Source organism: Schistocerca americana, chromosome 3 (genome assembly GCF_021461395.2).
Source record: "Schistocerca americana isolate TAMUIC-IGC-003095 chromosome 3, iqSchAmer2.1, whole genome shotgun sequence".
NCBI lineage: Eukaryota > Metazoa > Arthropoda > Insecta > Orthoptera > Acrididae > Schistocerca > Schistocerca americana.
In genome coordinates this window covers 812,599,635-812,621,154 of record NC_060121.1, presented here as the reverse complement: position 1 = coordinate 812,621,154, position 21,520 = coordinate 812,599,635, and the positions used below count along the sequence as shown (strand labels likewise).

At 39.3% G+C, this 21,520-nt stretch overlaps 1 protein-coding gene across 1 annotated transcript in view; it reads left to right on the top strand.

The window, feature by feature from the left end:
* Positions 1-21,520, top strand: part of LOC124605548 (SUMO-activating enzyme subunit 2) — a 133,590-nt gene that overhangs the window by 71,297 nt on the left and 40,773 nt on the right. Inside the window, exons 5-8 of the mRNA XM_047137305.1 lie at positions 13,172-13,390; positions 15,049-15,161; positions 19,362-19,491; positions 19,593-19,810. Of these exons, the coding sequence (XP_046993261.1) occupies positions 13,172-13,390; positions 15,049-15,161; positions 19,362-19,491; positions 19,593-19,810 (680 nt within the window). The remainder of the gene's footprint in view (positions 1-13,171; positions 13,391-15,048; positions 15,162-19,361; positions 19,492-19,592; positions 19,811-21,520) is intronic.

Sequence of the window (21,520 nt, the reverse complement as noted above, 5' to 3'; positions counted from 1 at the left end):
TTGAAAAATGAGTCTCTTATCTTTCAAAACTAAAATTATGTTAAATGAGGTTAGGTTTTGATTTTTATGAGCCAGTTATGTCATAATGTGGTAATAAAACCGGTTTTATGTATGGCAAAAATTTCAATTGTTTATAAAACCTGTTCAGCCTAAAAGTAGAAGCTCTCCTTTTCTGGGAATGGAATCAACAGAGAAAAAACAAAATTTTATGGATTGTCATTTTTGAAAAAAAAAAAATTCCATAAATTATAAAGTTCAGAATGCTATAGTAAAAGAACAGATAAGATCAAATGGAAGATTTCTTTATCATGAAGCAATTATCTTTCAAATAAAAAAACAACAAAATGTCTAGAACTGTTCCAGAAATACAGGATTTTAAAATTGTTTCCAAAATTCGCATCTTCAAAATTGTATGTGCAGTGTCATCATTGGAGGGCTGTATCTCGGAGCAGACATTTTTTGGATAAAAGGAAGACTGTGCAGTGCTTCATAACAACAAATTGCCTCCAATGAGCGTGAAGTTGCAACTGTTTATGTTCGATTTGTTTTAGCAGTTACATGCGGGCTCATGCGTATTTGCAGTTGAGTCACGTTTGAGGAGTAGATTCTCCCGCTTCTGGCTACAGGAATGTGGCTGTTGGCTGTGCAAGCAGTCGCAGCAAGTAGCTAGATGCTACCGGCAAAAGGGGAGGGGGGGGGGGGGCCTAATTCATATTATTGAAGAAAAAAAACTTGTTTCACAAAGTGCCTAGCATCCAGCGTACTTTTGTCTATTGATTATTCATATGATTTTGAAATGCTTCCCTGTTGGTTTTTGAACACATTTTAAGTTGATTTCTGAATGAATCATAAGTTGACTTTTGAATGCATGCACGACTGTCAGGAGAATCATCGTCGCATCTAGAAATAAACTTTCTGCAGACAAAAGGGGACGGGGCTATACGAGCTGAGGGAGTAAAGCCCAACGGATGAATGCCAATCGCTGTCTGATTATGTGGTTGATCGGGTTTGCGAATGATCAGCATTGCTATAATTACTTGCGAAATCCATAGATTCAGACTACCAGAATCTAAATAGACGACGACAGGAATAACAGGTGATAAAGATTACGTATTATCTTCTTGGTGGAGGTTCGAGTCCTCCCTTGGGCATGGGTGTGTGTTTTTGTCCTTAGGATAATTTAGGTTAAAGTAGTGTGTAAGCTTAGGGACTGATGGCCTTAGCAGTTAAGTCCCATAAGATTTCATACATATCTTCTCGGTGTATCCAAGAAAATGAAATTTTGACAAAATTTTTGGCCAGATCGCCACACTAGTAAGGACCAGCAGTACAGTCCCCAGCTTGCAGCCACGGAAGTTCTATTCTGGAAGTGATGCGGAAAACGTGTTGTTCGAACACGTAATAACGCCTAACTGGAAAATAATAGCGGGATAACTAAACCTGTGATTCTGGCAGGGTTAGTGAAGTTAATCGGCGAACAAATTTTGACAATGGCAGCAATAGCTACAGAATTAGTGATGACAAGATTGTTTGTTAGAAGGAGGAAGGAGAAGAAACGAGGACATCGCACAAATTATGGAAGAATAAAACGATTTCAAATTTTTATAAAAATTTCGTAACGCTACTTTTCGATCTCGTGCTTGAGAAGCTGGTGCGTATGAATGAAATATGAAACTATTTCCTAACATAAAACTTTTGGCTTGGTGCCAAAACAGCCTCGTTTATTTGGCGTGTAACAAAATTGCTGTCATATTAGAAAAGCCTATTTTGTTTTATCTAGCAGACAGTGACAAAATAGACGTAATCAGATCAAGAAATGACACCAGTATTGGGTATTTGTTTGTATTAACAGCTTTTTCAGTATTAGATAACGACGTTTCGATTTTTCATGTAGCAAAACATTTGCCGAACTTTGATGAGGTAATAGATTCTTTCGCGGAAAGGAAAGCACACCATAAAGCGGTAGCAAGATTAGAGAGAAAAAATGCTAGGAGCTAAGGTTTGAAGAAATGTGTGATTTCTTCCTTATCTCTTGTCAGTATTGATTTTATATATCCTATATTTAATTTTATGTCGCACAAAACAGCAAGTTATTAACTAATAGGCAATAAAGAGCTCAGATTTTCTGAAGAGTTCTTCTTCTCTCGATTACAAATAATCCCATCCGCTATTATTTGCGAGATTCTTCTTTTTTTTAAAAAGAGAGAGAGGGGGGGGGGGGGGGGGGGCAGGCTGTCAAACCGGCCGACTGGGAGCAGGAGAGGCACTACAGGACATTTCAATTTCCACTCTCCTGAATATAGTTTGGATGTGCGGTAGAAAAATGCTTCGTGAAGAGGCGTGGCACTGCACTTTGGTATACTTAAAACTAAATAATATGTCTTACATTTCCTCGAATACATATGTTTTATGTTTCAGACTTTTCAGAAAGATGAGCCCTACGAGACGAACGTATTTTGAAAATTCGATTTTTGTTTTTAGTATTGACCCGGTTCGCAAATGTCGTAGATCCAGGGCTGATGCCCAGAGCAGTTTGAGTTGTAGTGGGTAGTCCCCACATGACCCGTGTTTACATTTAGTGATTTTACTGTTTCCCCTTCGTTTACTCTCACGTGAAATAAAAGCAAAACGGATATCTGTGGCTGGGAGCTATCAAGTGAATTAAAACACATTCACGTAATTACGGAAGTCTAAAATATGTCATTAGTTTCAGATTTTATTTTTCCATGTTTCTGACAGTCAAGCATTAATCGCCTTGCGGAACAATAAAGTTATTTTTGTCTGTTTGCTAAAGAAATTTGACTTATGTTAACCTTTTCTGCAGAGGCAGTCAATGTTGTTGTTGTTGTTGTTGTTGCCTTCAGTCTTGAGACTGGTTTGATGCAGCTCTCCGTGCTACTCTATCCTGTGCAAGCTTCTTCATCTCGCAGTACTTACTGCAACCTACATCCTTCTGAATCTGCTTAGTGTATTCATATCTAGGTCTCCCTCTACGATTTTTACCCTCCACGCTGCCCTCCAATGCTAAATTCGTGATCCCTTGATGCCTCAGAACATGTCCTACCAACCGGTCGCTTCTTCTTGTCAAGTTGTGCCACAAACTCCTCTTCTCCCCAATTCTGTTCAATACCTTCTCATTGGTTATGTGATCTACCCATCTAATCTTCAGCATTCTTCTGTAGCACCACATTTCGAAAGCTTCTATTCTCTTCTTGTCCAAACTATTTATCGTCCATGTTTCACTTCCATTCATGGCTACACTCCATACAAATACTTTCAGAAACGACTTCCTGACATTTAAAACTATACTCGATGTTAACAAATTTCTCTTCTTCAGAAACGATTTCCTTGCCATTGCCTGTCTACATTTTATATCCTCTCTACTTCAACCATCATAAGTTATTTTGCTCCCCAAATAGCAAAACTCCTTTACTACTTTAAGCGCCTCATCTCCTAATCTAATACCCTCAGCATCACCCGATTTAATTCGACTACATTCCATTATCCTCACTTTGCTTTTGTTGATGTTCATCTTATATCTTCCTTTCAAGACACTGTCCATTCCGTTCAACTGCTCATCTAAGTCCTTTGCTGTCTCTGACAGAATTACAATGTCATCGGCCAACCTCAACGTTTTTATTTCTTCTCCATGGACTTTAATACCGAATTTTTCTTTTGTTTCCTTTACTGCTTGCTCAATATACAGATTGAATAACATCGGGGAGAGGCTACAGCCCTGTCTCACTCCCTTCCCAACCACTGCTTCCCTTTCATGCCCCTCGACTCTTATAACTGCCATCTGGTTTCTGTACAAATTGAAAATAGCTTTTCGCTCCCTGTATTTTACCCCTGACACCTTTAGAATTTGAAAGAGAGTATTCCAGTCAACATTGTCAAAAGCTTTCTCTAAGTCTACAAATGCTAGAAATGTAGGTTTGCCTTTCCTTAATCTACCTTCTAAGATAAGTCGTAGGGTCAGTATTGCCTCACGTGTTCCAACATTTCTATGGAATCCAAACTGATCTTCCCCGAGGTTGCCTTCTATCAGTTTTTCCATTCATCTGTAAAGAATTTGCGTTAGTATTTTGCAGCTGTGACTTATTAAACTGATAGTTCGGTAGTTTTCACATCTGTCAACACCTGCTTTCTTTGGGACTGGAATTATTATATTCTTCTTGAAGTCTGAGGGTATTTTGCCTGTCTCATACATCTTGCTCACCAGATGGTAGAGTTTTGTTAGGACTGGCTCTCCCAAGGCCGTCAGTAGTTCCAATGGAATGTTGTCTACTCCCGGGGCCTTGTTTCGACTCAGGTCTTACAGTGCTGTGTCAAACTCTTCACGCAGTATCATATCTCCCATTTCATCTACATCTACACCCTCTTCCATTTCCATAATATTGTCCTCAAGTACATCGCCCTTGTATAGACCCTCTATATACTCCTTCCACCTTTCTGCTTTCCCTTCTTTGCTTAGAACTGGGTTTCCATCTGAGCTCTTGATATTCATGCAAGTGGTTCTCTTTTCTCCAGAGGTCTCTTTAATTTTCCTGTAGGCAGTATCTATCTTACCCCAAGTGAGATAAGCCTCTACATCCTTACATTTGTCTTCTAGCAATCCCTGCTTAGCCATTTTGCACTTCCTGTCAATCTCATTTTTGAGACCTTTGTATTCGCTTTTGCCTGCTTCATTTACTGCGTTTTTATATTTTCTCCTTTCATCAATTAAATTCAATATTTCTTCTGTTACCCAAGGATTTCTACTAGCCCTCGTCTTTTTACCTACTTGAACCTCTGCTGCCTTCACTATTTCATCCCTCAGAGCTACCCATTCTTCTTCTACTGAATTTCTTTCCCCCATTCCTGTCAATTGTTCCCATATGCTCTCCCTGAAACTCTGTACAACCTCTGGTTTAGTCAGTTTATCTAGGTCCCATCTCCTTAAATTCCCACCTTTTTGCAGTTTCTTCAGTTTTAATCTACAGTTCATAACCAATAGATTGTGGTCAGAGTCCACATCTGCCCCTGGAAATGTCTTACAATTTAAAACCTGGTTCCTAAATCTCTGTCTTACCCTAGTATCTCCAGGATTCTTCCATGTATACAACCTTCTTTTATGATTCTTGAACCAAGTGTTAGGTATGATTAAGTTACGCTGTGTGCAAAATTCTACCAGACGGCTTCCTCTTTCATTTCTCTCCCCCAATCCATGTTCGCCCACTATGTTTCCTTCTCTCCCTTTTCCTACTCTCAAATTCCAGTCACCCATGACTATTAAATTTTCGTCTCCCTTCACTACCTGAATAATTTCTTTTATCTCATCATACATTTCATCAGTTTCTTCATCATCTGCAGAGCTAGTTGGCGTATAAACTTGTTCTACTGTAGTAGGCATGGGCTTCGTGTCTATCTTGGCCACAATAATGCGTTCACTATGCTGAACTTCAACCTACCTGCCCGATTAAGGGGTCTGACGTTCTATGCTCTGATCCGTAGAACGCCAGTTTTCTTTCTCCTGATAACGACGTCCTCATGAGTAGTCCCCACCCGGAGATCCGAATGGGGGACTATTTTACCTCCGGAATATTTTACCCAAGAGGACACCATCATCATTTAACCATACATTAAAGCTGCATGCCCTCGGGAAAAATAACGGCTGTGGTTTCCCCTTGCTTTCAGCCGTTCGCAATACCAGCACAGCAAGGCCGTTTTGGTTAGTGTTGCAAGGCCAGATCAGTCAATCATCCAGACTGTTGCCCCTGCAACTACTGAAAAGGCTGCTGCCCCTCTTCAGGAACCACATATTTGTCTGGCCTCTCAACAGATACCCCTCCGTTGTGGTTGCACCTACGGTACGGCCATCTGCATCGCTGAGGCACGCAAGCCTCCCCACCAACGGCAAGGTCCATGGTTCATGGGGGTGGGCAGTCAGTGTATTTGAAACGAAATGTTTAATTCCACAGTAGTGGCTAGTTTCAAATGTTCGCTTCATTTCAAGTGCACGTTTTCATTTTCTAGCACTTATGGCATTCTGCCATAATAAAGAAACAAACATGATATATTACAGTACTGGTACTCCAAGAAAATTTATATCCCGAAACCCACACTGAAAAGCTTAATATCAGGTCGAGATCTACTTCATTGGGAATCTGGACATACGAATGTGCACATTTTAATATGGTTCACGAAATTCCGATGCTCTTGCAGTATCCTCTGATGTCTTGTTTCTTTTATGACATAATGTATGATCTTTCAATGTTTTACATGTACGTACATATGGGCTTCCTACGTCATGATAGCTACCCAAGCGTGGTGTCGCCTGTTATCTGCGCTCTCTGGCAACTGCTGAAACGAATCTATTTCTAACAGGTCTCGGAAAAATATTGCGAATAGTAGTTTGAATAGCATTACTTTCAAAGTAAATATCCTTTTACGTAAGTAGAACTATGTGCAAGAATGTACCATGAATTTATTACATCACGGAGTGTTAGACTCTCATTTAAAAATCAACTCTTTGATGAAGAGCCATTTAGAAGAATTTCGAACCCTGAAGATCAGACATGTATGTCATTATTAAAAATTTTACTGGCACATTTGTGTGATATATCTTAAAGTGTAACACGCGTAAAAAAGATCAATAGTATATGCGAAAGCCTAGCTTCTCTTGCAGCTTGAGACCAATATTATATGTGAAAGCTTTGCTTTCTTGTAGCAACACTATGAATATTAATGTAAACTATTAACTTTCCCTGTTTGTGTGTTCTTGCAACTTAACAGTGATGTTGCTGTTGGCTGACATCACGTGTCCTATGCTATGAATATCCACTGTCATCGGCTGGCGAGATCACGTGAGATGAGCTACGAACGGCTTACAAAAGCGCATCAAAATCTCGATTTCAATTATTCGGAAAGTAACCTGCGGTGTTTGGTGGAATTCCAATGTATACTTTTGTAATACGAAAATATGCAGCGTACATGTTGCTGCACATCACAGATATTTCCAAAACATATCTTTTTCCCCGATTTTCGTTTTATAAAGTGCCGGGAAATTGTACGCCCGTGGATTGATAAGGGAAAATATACTGTCACCCGGGAGAAAGTGTATTTTTAACCGGGAAATCGGGAAATTTTTTTTCCTTGTCGACGTATGCACCCTGCCTTTAAAAGTGAAACGTATTTCTTAGAATAACCCTTTGAGGGTGAGGGTGCAATAAATCAACTGTGGTTTTGCTTCTTTGTGTTTCGTTTTCTTTGCCCCCAGACTTCCATTATCCTTAGTGTGTGTTCTTTTGTTGCTGTGTTGATGTCCTTCCATTAGCAGACTTCATTTCCTGAAATCCTGCTTCTTATGTTGTGTGTGTAATAAGTATTGTTATCTATTATGTCCAGTTTAATTCCAGGGCGTTTCATATTTGTGTCAATTTCAGTGAACCATTTGAGTTTGGATTTGTGGCTGTTTATTAAATTAAGATCTGCTAGGTTAGTCTGTTGTTATCCAGTCGGTATGTGTATCCTTAAAGTTGTGGTTCCCCCCTCCCCCCTCATTAAATCGATTAGCTTTTCTCTGATTGATCAAAATTTGTATTCAGTATTACTATTACTTTTAGATCCCAGTATTCTGCTTAGAATTCTTCTTTCAGCTTTTTCCAGTTTCCAAGATCTCCAAATCTTGTTAGTTTAAATGTTCCTGAACATACAGTGTTTCAGGCTTTATCACTGTAGTGTCTTGGTTTTCTGTTGCAGGAAAAGATTTTTTTGTTATACAGGTTGACCCAAAAGTCTGTTAACATTTGAAAATGCTCTAATTCATGCAATAATGTAGATAGAGAGATAGAACTTGACACACATATCTGAAATTACATGGGGTTTTAATGCAATCAAAATGAGTGGAAACGCTGGCTGACAGATGGAGTTGGACTGCAGCAAGTCAGTGATTCCACACATGAACGATGTACAAAATGACCTGTAGTTAGAGTCATATGTGCCACAAGTCACAGCATGTTGACTTTACCAGAAAGCTTTACTCTCAGAATGGAAAATCCGCTACTACAGCTTTACGATCCCATTGCCATAAGGAAGGTATTTGAATAGATAAAGGTCCTGTGACAAATGTCACTGTGAAGAAAATAGTCATGAAGTTTGAAGCCATGGGTTATTTAGATGATCGGCCCCATAACGGGCCACCATACACAAGTGCTACTGCTGTTAGGTTAGTTCAGGAAGATATGGAGACTTTAGCAGGTTCGTTTCCACATGTTGAAGTCAGCGTTCGTTGAAGGTGCATGTCGCACCAGCATTCCACGCACTACTGATGGAGAGCACTAAGATCTACCTTCAAATGTTATCCATACTAAATCCAGCACCATCGTAAACTGTTAGCCACCGATTTTTATTACGTGAACAGCATTTGCAATGGGCCCCTTCAAAAAATGGGGGAAGGTGGTGATTGGTTGTCTGACATATTGTGAACCGACAAAGCCCATTTCCCACTGTAAGGGTCTGCCAACACTTACAGTTGCAGAGTTTGGGCTACTAAAAACGCTAGAACTGTCACAGAAATCCCATTGCATGATGAGAAAGCTACAGTGTGGTGTGGATTTATCACGTCAGTCATGATCAGACCCTTTTACTTAGGGGAAGTGCTGGGTACTGTGTGTCAAACTGTCTGCATGACAGGTGCAAGGTACGGTGATGTGTTACAGAATTTTATCATCCCTAGCGTGGTTGATAAGCATGGATGGCGCTCCACTCTGTACTGGGAAATGTGTGAAATATGTCTTTGGGCACATTGTTTGATGAGGATCATGTACTGAGCTGCCACTTCTGTCATGCTTGGTCTCCCAGGCCCCGAGGCCTCAATCTGTATGATTATTGTTTGCGGGGTTACCTGAACTCACAGGTCTACAGCGACCATGTGACCTCATTAGGGATGCTAAAAGACAACATCCAACAGCAGTTTCTCACCGTATCTACTGATGTTCTGTACAGTACTGTTCTCACCATTCTCCCTTGAGTATGGGTACTGTTGATGAATGACATCGAGCTTGATGAGCGTTTGTTTATCAGTACTAAAAATCAATTGTCAGGCTAATTATTGCTTTTGTATCATGTGTAGCACCAAATAAACTATGAAACTAGAGTGAGACAACAGCAAACGCGGAAGAATATACATATCGTGTCATGTTTATATTCGTATTATTCTTATGCCTAATAGTGATACAGTCAGAAATGAAACACGGCAACTGACTAGATTTTTAAATCTAAGATGACTCTAATTTCTGTGCAGAATTTGATGATCTAAAGAAGCGGCCGCAAAGATTTTCAAACGGAGAAAAATTTTCGCGTAACTCTCGTTCAGAACATGTTCTATCATACGCAGTCTATTATTTTGTTCTTGATGATAATTATCAAAGAAAGCAGCAGTGTAAGTAACAACAAATAGCAGTCTCTTGCCATTGTTTCGCTAATGAGACGATTCCTCTCTTCTTTCTTTTTATTGTAAGCGACGGTAGCGCGCACAAAAGCAAGACATGCCGCGAGCAGCTACAGGCCATAAACACGCACTACCATAATGCGACAAACAATGCATGACACAGTACAGTAATGCATTTTCAGCTTAGAGTGACGTAAACACCTATAACAAAGAAAACAGCACTTATCAGATCAAAGCGAAATAAGCAATCGATTCAAACCAGACGAAGCACATGAAAAAGGAAGGGTACCCGTATAAATATGGATGGAGCGCCTGACGTATAGCAATGGCTACCTGGTAAAGCTTAACTGCTAAGCTTACGACTCGAACCAAACTACTGTAGCTGTATCGTCATTCATTCGACCTAAATTGTGTCTCGTATTACAATGGGCCAACTTTGTTTCGAATTGGAGGTGCGGCCCTGGAATTTAGAGTCGCAAATTTCACGTGCAGCGTAGATTTGGGAAATTTTTTCCCCTTTCTTTCGAGTCTCATTTTTCAGGTGCGGCTTAGATTCAAGTGCGGCTTAGATTCGAGTAAATACGGTATACCTCCCAAGGAGATCACGAATGTAAAATTAGAGATATTCAAGCACGCACTGAGGCTTTCTGGCAGTCGTTCTTCCCGCGACCCATATGCGACTGGAACAGAAAAGGGAGGTAATGACAGTGGCATGTAAAGTGCCCTCCGCCACACACCGTTGGGTGGCTTGCGGAATATAAATGTAGATGTAGATGTCAAAGGGCTTATACGGTTCCCTCATCAATTTTACTTTGGATGGTTTTTTAAGTGCCTTAATTTTTTTCTGCTGTTCCATTATCAAGTGCCTATTCCTTATAATGTTGATTACTGTACTTCTATCAATTGAGTCATAGGTCTTTTTACAATCTACAAACGTTATCACATTTTTTCAAGTTTCCAATTTTCCTAATTTCTATTACTTTCTATAGATTTAGTATTTGCTCCACATAAGACCTTCCTTTTCTAAATCCTGCTTGATATTTCCCTAGTTTTGGACCAGGTGCTGCTTCAGCATTTTTTTGTCACTGGCAAGAGGAAGAGTCTTCTATAATTGTTAGGATTTCTTCCCCCCCCCCCCCCCCCCCCCCCCCTCTTTTTTTTATTTTTATTTTTTTTTATTTTTTTTAAATGGACGTGTTAAAACTGACGTCATTCTGTTGTTAAGCTGTTGTCCATTTTTCATTAATGATGTCTACTAGATGTAGAAAAGTTTTGTCACTGGTGTTTCCGTAATTCAGCAATAATATTTTTATTTTTATGTTTTGTGATTTTTCTGATTTCCTCTGTCATTTGGTGGCTTTGGGTCTTGTATCTGGATTATGTTATCAAAATTAAATTATTCTTTTGGTAGTTCAGTCATATAGTTCTTTGTCCCAGTCTGCAAGATCTGTGTTTTTGAATCTATAAACTGTAAACTAGCTGGTGTGTACTTCTTTAAACTATTTTTTATTGTTTTAGAATTAAGTCCTTTGTGGTGTTTTGTTTAAAATGTTGCTCAGTTGACATTAGTTGATCTTTTATATGTTGTACTCTGATCTTAGTTGCAGGCCCCTGGCTTCTACAAAATTTTCCCTGTTCTCATTTTAATTTTCTTTCCAGGTATTCTGCACTCGAGTTACAAATAACTCGCCACACTCATCATTCCACCAGATATGTTTCACTGTCTTTTTAAGAGGAATGGTTTCTTCTGCGGTCTGAATAATATCTTTTTGAAGTTTTTCCCAACTTCCAGGAGTTCTTTCTTCCAAAAGCACTTAAAGATCATTTTGTCTTAGATAACTTTTGTATGCAAACTTTTTGGTTTGGTATTGCCCTTCTTTCTAAATCTTGGTCTGACCTTGAATTTAATGATAAATAGTGATCTGAATCTAAACTGGCACTCTTAGCCACTTTTACATTGGGACGTCCATCACAGAGTGTCTTCTTACAGCAAAGTGATGGAGTTATTTTTCATCCAAATCGGATTTGATAACAACCATATAGCTTGTTGTCTAGGGAGTTTATCGAAGACTGCAGGTTTCAGTACAGTGTTATGCTGTCTGCACAGACTTCAGTCTTTCTCAATTTGTGTTTGCGTTGGCTCTTTTAAGTGCAGGGATTTTTCCTACTGTGGATCTGTGGTGATGTTCCTTGTCAATTTGTGCATTAATCTCCAAGTGGTAGCATTGCAGTTTTTGCTGGAATGTGATATAGGGTAGCTGACACATTTTACCAAAAATTTTCTGTCTACTCTTTCTGAGGTTGTTTTTTTTCATGTACCTATAAAACAGTTTAAGCTTTGTGTGGCGATTCAAATGTTAGTGTGTAAAGTCTTTCATTAATTTACTTAAATTCTGTTAAGATTTGATTTTAATGTGTTTCCTTTATAGCTAAACCTGTTCCAAATTGAGGTTTGTCGTTTAGAACTTTTTTCCCTGGTTTGTGTTAAGTACCCTGAATCCTACTGGATTGTAGGGTGTTCATCAGTAAATTTTGTTTCTTGCAGTGCTGTTATCATTGTATTTTTTTTCCTTATGAAAGGAAGGTAATTCATGTTTCTGTGTTTCATTCTATGGATTTGTTGTTCATGCAAGTTTCAGGATGCCAAGGCTCATTCTTTGCATAATGCTGTAGGCCACCAGAATACAAATGCACAATTTTCACTTCTGTGGAAGTGAGAGATTAGTTATTCCCTGGGGTAAAATCTCTTCCACAGTGCACATCCATTGTCAGCTGCTATATGTATGCTGGTACAGGGTATGTCAGTGTACTCTACGCACGCTCATCAATCACTGACTGTGGAATAAGTTAACTAACATGGTGGAAAAGCATATCACTAAAACAGTATTCATTGTTCTACAACAGAAACTGGTCCACATGGAATATAATGTAATGAGATCTGAGTAGTTAAGAATTATGAATCAGAGCTAAAGCTGTTAATACTTAAATTACTCAAAGAAAGTTAAATTAGTGGAGCTGACATACCATATTGCTGCATGAAGATAGTAACTGTTCCGAAAGAACAGTTACCTGTTATGACCAAGCAGCTTCTCTAGAAAGAAACGATAATTAATCAAAACCCTCAGCTGCCAACAGGTGTAGTTGACATACCTCAATGGGTACAGCTGAAGATGTGTGCCCCGACCGGGACTCGAACCCGGGATCTCCTGCTTATATGGACTGTTGGGAATGTGGGTCTCACGGGAAGCATGCAAAGGATAAGTCCCTGTAGTTGCGCTATCCTGTGTGCCCTCAGTGGCTCAGATGGATAGGGCGTCTGCCATGTAAGCAGGAGATCCCGGGTTTGAGTCCCAGTCAGGGCACACATTTTCAGCTGTCCCCATTGAGGTATATCAGCTACACCTGTTGGCAGCTGAGGTTTCAATTAATTATCATTTCCATATTTCTGCATTTGCTGAAGACAGGGAAATACAAAACTGACACTTTATACCACCACTTTGAGTAACATCCATGTTTAACTGTTTATGGTACTCAATTCAGTAACTGTAAACAAAAGACATAGCCATTTGTATAACATACAATTGTCCAGTGTACAATATTATACTGATAAACTTTGATAAATATATAAAAAGTTGGTTATAGAAGCTTATTTGGTTGTTGTTAAGCTTGTATTGTAAGTAATAGTGAACTTATTGTTGTTGGTCAGTAGAATTTATAGGACAGAATTGTTCCTCTTTACAGGTGAAGCTGGAGAAGGTGCTCTGAATGCTACCAAGACAGAGGGTGCAAATATAGACCGTGTTTCAACACGATCTTGGGCTGTTTCCTGTAATTATGATCCTAAGAAACTGATGAATAAGCTTTTCTGTGAAGATATTCGTTACCTTCTTAGTATGAAGCATCTATGGGAAAAGAGAACACCACCAACTCCTATAACATCAGAATCAGACCTTGATGAAGGTAATGTAGCCTTGTAAGAAAGTTCAGGAAATCACTGACTTAATAAAACATTAGTTGCAGTAATTTTAGTGAAACTCTACAATGTGTTGTGTAAATTTTATTTGTTAATAGCTTCAGAGGTTACTCATTTGAAAGGTTAATCTAAAACTGACCTGTTGCCTTAGAACTCATTTATTCACTGCAAATGCAAAGCTGTTTTGATAAGTCTGGTAGAAAAAGCGAGAAAAAAATGTTTGTTTTATAAACAACTCCCCTTACTTTTCTACATAGTCTCCTTTGAGGGATATACACTTGGTCCAGCAATCCTCCAACTTTTTCATCCCATCTGAAAAAATAGGTTCTTTCAAGCTCCACAAAATACTCGTGGGCTGCTACTATCAGTTTCTCAATGGATGAATATTTCTTCCCAGCAAGCCAAAGTTTCAAGTTGGGGAACAGAAGAACTCATTTGGGCTTAAGTCTGGCGAATAGGGTGGATTAGAAACCAAGTCAAAGTGCAGTTCATATGCTTTCGCTATTGTTATTGCTGATGTGTGGGATAGCGCATTATCCTGGTGAAAGAGCACTTTTTTGCATGCTAACCAATGCAAGTTTCAAATGATTCAATAATGAAGCATAATAGGATCCATGTATGGCTCCACCTTTTTCCAAGTAATCTATGAGGATTATTCCTTGGGAATTCAAAGAAACAGTGGCCATCACCTACCAGTTGACAAATGGGTTTTTGTCTTTTTCGGCGCTCTTTCTTCAGCCTTTGTCCACTGTTATGACTCTAGTGTGTAATGATGGACCTAGGTTTCATCAGCAATTGCAGATCGACACAAAAGTTTTGCTGATAGCAATTAAACATTGCCAGACATTATACTGAAATGGTGTGCCGGATGCACTTTTGGTCGACTGTGAGCATTTGTGGCATCCACCTTCCACACAGCTTGTTCATAGTGCATTATCCATGCAGCATATTATACGCTCACTCAGTTGAGATGCCTACAGTCTTAGCAGTCTCATGAATTTTTATTAGGCGGTCTTGCATTACCTTATCATGGATTTTGTCAGTGGTTTCCTATGTGGTGACGTCAACTGGACAGCCAGAGTGTGCTTAGTCTTTGGTGCAGGTCCAAATGTGTTTAAATTCATTAATCCAAAAGTAAATGGTCATCAATGATTGTGCAGAATCCGCATGAACATCATCGAGTTCTGTTCCCAGTTGTGTGGCTGTCCTACCTTTCAAATGAAAATGTTTAATAACAGCATGAAACTCAGTTTTCTCCATTTTCAATCTCAGTTGACACACGGACCATTACAGACAGCTGTCAACAGTGAACTGTACACTGTACATGTAGAATTTTTTTTATACGATCCTTGGAATAATCAAGCTTACCAACCATGAAGGCGCAACAAAAATGTTCCATTCTTTCATGGAAATATACCAGAAGTATCAAACCACCCTCATAATTTCATTGCGCCATGGAAGCAGATGTCTTTTAGAATAGTAGTTAGATTTTGCTGTAAAGTGTTTGCACTTCCATTTAGCTCAGTCTATGAATATAACAATGTATCCAATCAATCACTTCATTTTCAGACTTCTACCAAAGTACTGAATTTTATTGCCATTAAAATACTTCCACATTAAAAAATATTTTTCTGTGTAATTACAGGTAGTAGTTCCAGTCTCTCAGCTGATGGTGACAGATCAAAAGATTTGTGGAGCTTAAAGGAATGTGTCAGTGTGTTTACTAATTCCTGTATGAATCTGAACAATAAATTAAAGGTAATAGTTTCCATTTTGGTATTATATTGATCACCATTTTAACAGTTTGATATAACTAATGATGAAAAAGTATTAGTTTTAAGCACCATGAAATTTGTTGTGAAAGATATGCTGGCAGCTTACTGAGATCATGGCATCTAGCAGCAGTGTCCCTTAATTCAAGAGATGCAAAGTTTCTCCTTCAACAACTATTATTGTCCCATTACTCACAACACTGTCTTGTTTATCCACTTCATCTTAGAGAACTGAGCTCCTAAACTGATAGGCGTACATCAGGGCAGACAGTGTATGCCATTTTGGTAACCATAGCAAAAAGCAAGGCTTTAGCAGTTTTATTGAAAGTGTTGTTGAGTGCCTGTGAGAGGGTTAACTCTGTAAGTTTGCCTCTCACCCTTCTTGTCCCCATTCACCGAGCTAGGTGGTGCAGTAGTTAGCAAACTGGACTTACATTAAGGAATACGACAGTTCAAAAGTGCATCCGGTCATGCTGATTTAGATTTTCGATAATTCTTCTAAATTGCTTCAGGCATATGGTGGGATGGTTCCTTTGAAGGGGCAGGGCCCATTTCCTTCACTATCCTTTCCTAATCCGAAACCTCTTGTACATCTCCACGACCTCCCTCCCTCATTTGATTATACTCTCCTCATATCCGTCCACAAGTCTCTCCTTCACAATCACTGTCACATTCCCTTGCCACACGGTTATCGTTGTTTAGCCTCCCATTTCTGGCTATATATATAAAAACAAAGATGATGTGACTTACCAAACGAAAGCGCTGGCAGGTCGATAGACACACAAACAAACACACACACACACACACACACACACACACACACACACACACAAAATTCAAGCTTTCGCAACAAACTGTTGCCTCATCAGGAAAGAGGGAAGGAGAGGGAAAGACGAAAGGATGTGGGTTTTAAGGGAAAGGGTAAGGAGTCATTCCAATCCCGGGAGCGGAAAGACTTACCTTAGGGGGAAAAAAGGACGGGTATACACTCGCGCGCGCACACACACACACATCCATCCACACATATACAGACACAAGCAGACATATTTAAAGACCATATTCAATTCAGCTTTAAGGTCATGCATTAATTTTATCCTGCCATATTTCTTCATTGCTTTTAAAAAGAGGCCATCCACCAGCATCGTTTCTTTTTCTGATATTCAGCTTCATGCAATAAAATAAATGCTGCACATGCAACAGCTGCTAAATTCTCTTCTTTCATTATGATATTGGACAGTGAAATTGTAATTAAAATGCTACTTTATAACAATGATGAAGTGGGAGCAACTTCAACATGTCATCAGAGCCAACTGTGATTCCACTTGTCCCTTGGCCCCAACCCCTTCATTTGCTGAGGATGAGAGGCAGAATGTCAATGAGTTGGCAACCTGTGTTCGACCTAATCCATTGGCTGTCGTTCATTTGCCTAGAGAGAGAGAGAGAGAGAGAGAGAGAGAGAGAGAGAGTGTGTGTGTGTGTGTGTGTGTGTGTGTGTGTGTGTAACATGGAAAAGAAAGTCTTCATTAACATCTTTCTGCTGCAGGTCAAGCTATCCTAAAAGAGGTGTCATCTTTATCAAATGTGTGTCACTGGTTAAAGTCATAGGCATGGTTCTGAGATAGCATTAGTTGCAGTTCGACTGTCTCAATAAAATTGAAATTAACTCTCACTCATATGCATTAACAGGAAAATGTCTACTGTCTATTGTTGAGTACTGGCAGGGGAAAGAAGAATAGGAAAAAAGGGGAAAAAATGTATCATGGTGGTGCACATTATTGAGAACCATATTTCAACTTAGTTAACTGTGCCTTGAACATTTATAGCATGCATACAAGTAGCACATCAGTCTTACAGAAATGAGCTGCTCTTTCTGGTGCTGTCATCCAAAGTTTTGTAGCTCTGGCAGAATTTAAATTATAGTAGGGACTATAAAAAAACTGCCTAATTAACCAAAAATGGCAATTAAACCCTGAAAACTTACAATTTAAGTCTTGTTCATAATGTATGATGTTGTTTCCCAACACATGCGGCAATGCTAATTGGATGTTGTTTATGTTGTGTGATACACAAACACGAGCCAAACCATGAAGCAAAGATTCCTTTGGATGGGATATCCAAGAACAGCCTTCATATCCCTTGTAGGCAGTTTCTGATAAAAGAGGTTATTGATCTCTGTTACTGCTAACAATACAGAAATGACTCGGTCATAAGGCAGCATGTTAGATTTAGCAGGAAACCAGGAAGAATTAAATGTCCTACATTAATATATATGAACACTGCATCTATCTCCTCCAGGATACTGCTGATATAATACTTACTATTATTAGTATCCTCGTCATTATCAACAACAACATCAATCCTATGTAATGTAAGCACATTAAAAGGATGATGTTGATGTTGTGTTTTAACTTTTAAAAGTAAAATAATCATATTGCAAATAACCGGAGATACATCGGCATGTATCTGCATCTATGCAGACCTCTAGCTGTGGTATGGGAGCAACATGGGACTTGTTTCACATGAATTGCCGAGTTACACAGACTGTATAAATGTGGCTGCACTGATAGGCTTGCGTTAATTGGAAGGCAAGTCTCCAATTCACACAAACACTCAGTCTGTTGTTGCAGAAGTTGATTTGGTCACTATTGATTGCTGTCACAGTACGCCACACCAATGAAAGCAGTAACCATTCTAGTTTTGAGGGCTGTAACAAGCTGCCTGCTGCTCAGATCCCACTCGGTCTAGTTGTTGTCTTTCTGGATCACAAGAAAAATCTTTATCAATTTTTATCTGACATAAATTGGAGGAAATGTTGCATAAATGGTTATGCAACAAATTGAAAATTTTCCTCCAGGCAGAAATATTCAGTCTTGTGAATATTAAACTAGTTACATTGCAGGAAGGACCTCGTGCAGAAAAATTATCTACTTGTATTCATTATGTGCATAAATGAAGTACATAGACACAAGTGCTGATAATGTTGTACCTACTCCCATAATATCTGTGAGGTGTTGAGAGAAGAACATTATGTATAAACCACTCAAATCCAGTATGAAAATGAAATCCTCAATGTCTTTAAAGATCAGATGTGATAGTGAAACTTGTTGTTTTGTAACAGTAGACAAAAAATTTACAAATTGAAGGAAACAGTACTACTGTCTATTGTTGAATACTGGCAGGGGAAAGAAGAATAGGAGAAAAGGGGGGAAAATGTATCATGGTGCAAAGAGGGGGGGAGGGGGAAATCAGAAAAATAGCTGTAACTAAAGCCAAGCAGCAGTTCAGCATCTGTACTCTCCGAAAGTTCTGTCTTCGTCTAAGTTGTGAACCAAACAAAACATACCTGCTCTCACCTTTGTGCCTCTGAAATGTTCTATCCTCCAACTTGCTTTTGATGCTAAAATGAATGCAGTTAGGCTGATTTTGCTCCTTGCAGTGTAGCAAGAGGGCCGACCCTTGTGGCCCAGCGGTTCTAGGCGCTTCAGTCCGGAACCGTGCTGCTGCTACGGTCGCAGGTTCGAATCCTGCCTCGGGCATAGATGTGTGTGCTGTCCTTGGGTTAGTTAGGTTTAAGTAGATCTAAGTCTAGGGGACTGATAACCTCAGATGTAAAGTCCCATAGTGCTTAGAGCCATTTGAATCATTTTTTGTAGCAAGAGGAAAATTTCTTCTCTAATTGATCGGCTTAGGAAATGATGTTGGGTGATTATGTAAACATAAACAAGACTACCCTAGAAATTTTTCAAAATTTTTAATGTATCTTCATATACTTTTGGTCATAATTTTTTGTATCTTTTTTCAGTTGCAGTAATTTTTTGTAGCTATGTTCATAGTACCTAATTGCAGGCAAACCAATCAGTTTTTTCTATTTGTAATTTTGTTGTTGTAAGTAAACAGCAAACAAATGACAAAAAGAAGTTGCAGTGGCAGCAATAGGATAGACCTGTGATTACCATCACAAGTGTACCATTAGTAAATTAATTGTCCGTAAATAACTTCTGCCCTACCAACGTGTTGTTGATTCAAACTTGTTTCGGTTTTACATATAATAGTTGATGCAGAAGAGGTACATAGATAATGGTGGTCTTATCATCTTTTAACTAATATTCATGTAGTTAGTTTATATTTTCACATATCAGTGTCATGAATTTTGTGTCAATAAATAATTGTTTAATTATTGTTTCAGTCTTTGGGTGAGGGTAGTCAGTTAATATGGGATAAAGATGACAAAGATGCTATGGACTTCGTTGCTGCATGTGCTAATATCAGAGCACATATATTCAAAATTCCTCGGAAATCTCGATTTGAGATAAAGTGTAAGAATACTGTTACTTTCAATTTCCTTTGTGTGCCACCATTTTTTATATCCTGTGAGAAACAGGAAAAAATGAAACTAATGAGTAATTATCATTTACAGCAATGGCAGGCAATATTATTCCTGCGATCGCAACAACAAATGCTATTATTGCTGGTATTGTGGTCCTTCATGCAATAAATATTCTTCAAAAACAGGTGGAACGCTGTCAGTCTGTATACCTTCGTTTGAAGCCCAATCATCGCAATCAATTGATTGTACCAGAAAAGCATATGATTCCACCAAATCCAAAGTGTTATGTCTGTTCGCCAAAACCAGAGGTTAGTTTTACTTACTTTATTTATACAGAACTTTTATGTTTGCTTGTTGATTGAAGTAGAGCAGCTTAGCTCTTCCTTCCTTATGAAGTGAAGTGCTGCCAACAAAAGTATTGTAGCCTATATATTATGTTTTACACTACACATAAACATGAGATGTGTGAGAAAAGTAATGAGACTGACAACACTGTGAGCAATCTGGCAGTGCTGTGTTGTGTTGACCGATGTGTTCATCCCCTACAGATGCTCAGTCACAGTTTCAGCTTTGTACATCATGTGGTTTTTGAGAGTGCCGTCAGCGAAGTTGTGCTTTTATTGTGTGTTACAAAAATGTCACCGCAGAATTTAGAGCAATGTCATGCTATCAAGTTTTGTGTTAAACTTGTGAAATCAGCAAATGTGACCTTTGGAAAGTTAAAACAGAACTATGAGGAACACTCCTTATCAAGAGCACAAGTTTTTCACTGGCAAAAATCCTTTTTGGGAAGGCTGAGAACATGTGAAGATGAACCTCAATCAGGGAGATCTTAAACTTCAAAAACAGATGGAAACATCAAATGTGTGCATGCTCTTGTGAGATTAGACGCATGAACATTAAGGATGATTGTTCAACTTACACTTTCTCTGTACATCAAATTTTGACTGAAGATTTGCCTGTGCAAAAAGTTTGTGTCAAAATGCAGCCAAAAAACCTCACAGCTGAGCAGAGGACAATCAAAGAAACATGTACGTAGATCGTCTTGAGAGGATAGCCAATGACACTGTATGTTTCAGTCGTTGATCACAGGTGGTGACATATTTTTTAGTATGATCATGAACAAAGTGGCGAAGTGAGGAGTGGCATACTTTGACATCTCAACCAGCAGAAGGTTGAATGAGCAAATCAAAATGGGAGGGTGGGGTAAACCTGTGACAGGACACAGGTTTATCGACACCATCAGGGGCCGGGCCACCTACGAAAGCAGCCATGTCATTCACCAGTTCTGTTTCAATCATTGCAAGCTTTTTTATACTGGTTTGATGACCAACCATCTGACCACCAGGATAAACGGCCACTGCCAAACTCTGACCAAGAACAAGGTAGACCACCCTGTTGCACAGCATGCAGCTGAACATAACACACTTGATGTCAATGGCTGCTGCACTACTCAAGCCATCTGGATGCTTCCCTCCACCATCACCTTTTATGAACTGTGCAGACGTAAGTTAATCCCTACTACACTCTCTCTGCTCCCTTAATTATCCCGCCGTCAACCTGTGGTAATGTATTGTCACCACACACTCTGCCCAGCAGTTTCCACCCCCCTCTGTCCTCCCCACTCTAATCCCCCCCCCTGTTTATGTGCTGCCTTCATCCAACACATCCCCCTGTCTTACACTGCTCCTTTCATTTTTTGCTTCTTTTTTGCTCACTTCCCTGCCCACAACCTCCTGACACTGCACATGTTGGCATTCTAGTCCCCACACTCTCCACCAGACAGCAGTGCTAGTCTCTCCCCACAGATACACTACTACTATCCCAACCCCTCCAGATTGCTGCTTGCATCCCACATGATAACTGCATTCCGGCTGGAGATGCTGGAATTGGCAGTTAAGTGTTCATGAGATGTACTTGCTTGCGTGTATGACTGGTGTGTGTCTGTATTTAACTGATGAAAGCTGTGGCCAAAAGCTTCATGTAAGTGTCTTTCAATTGGGCCTGTCTGCAATTTA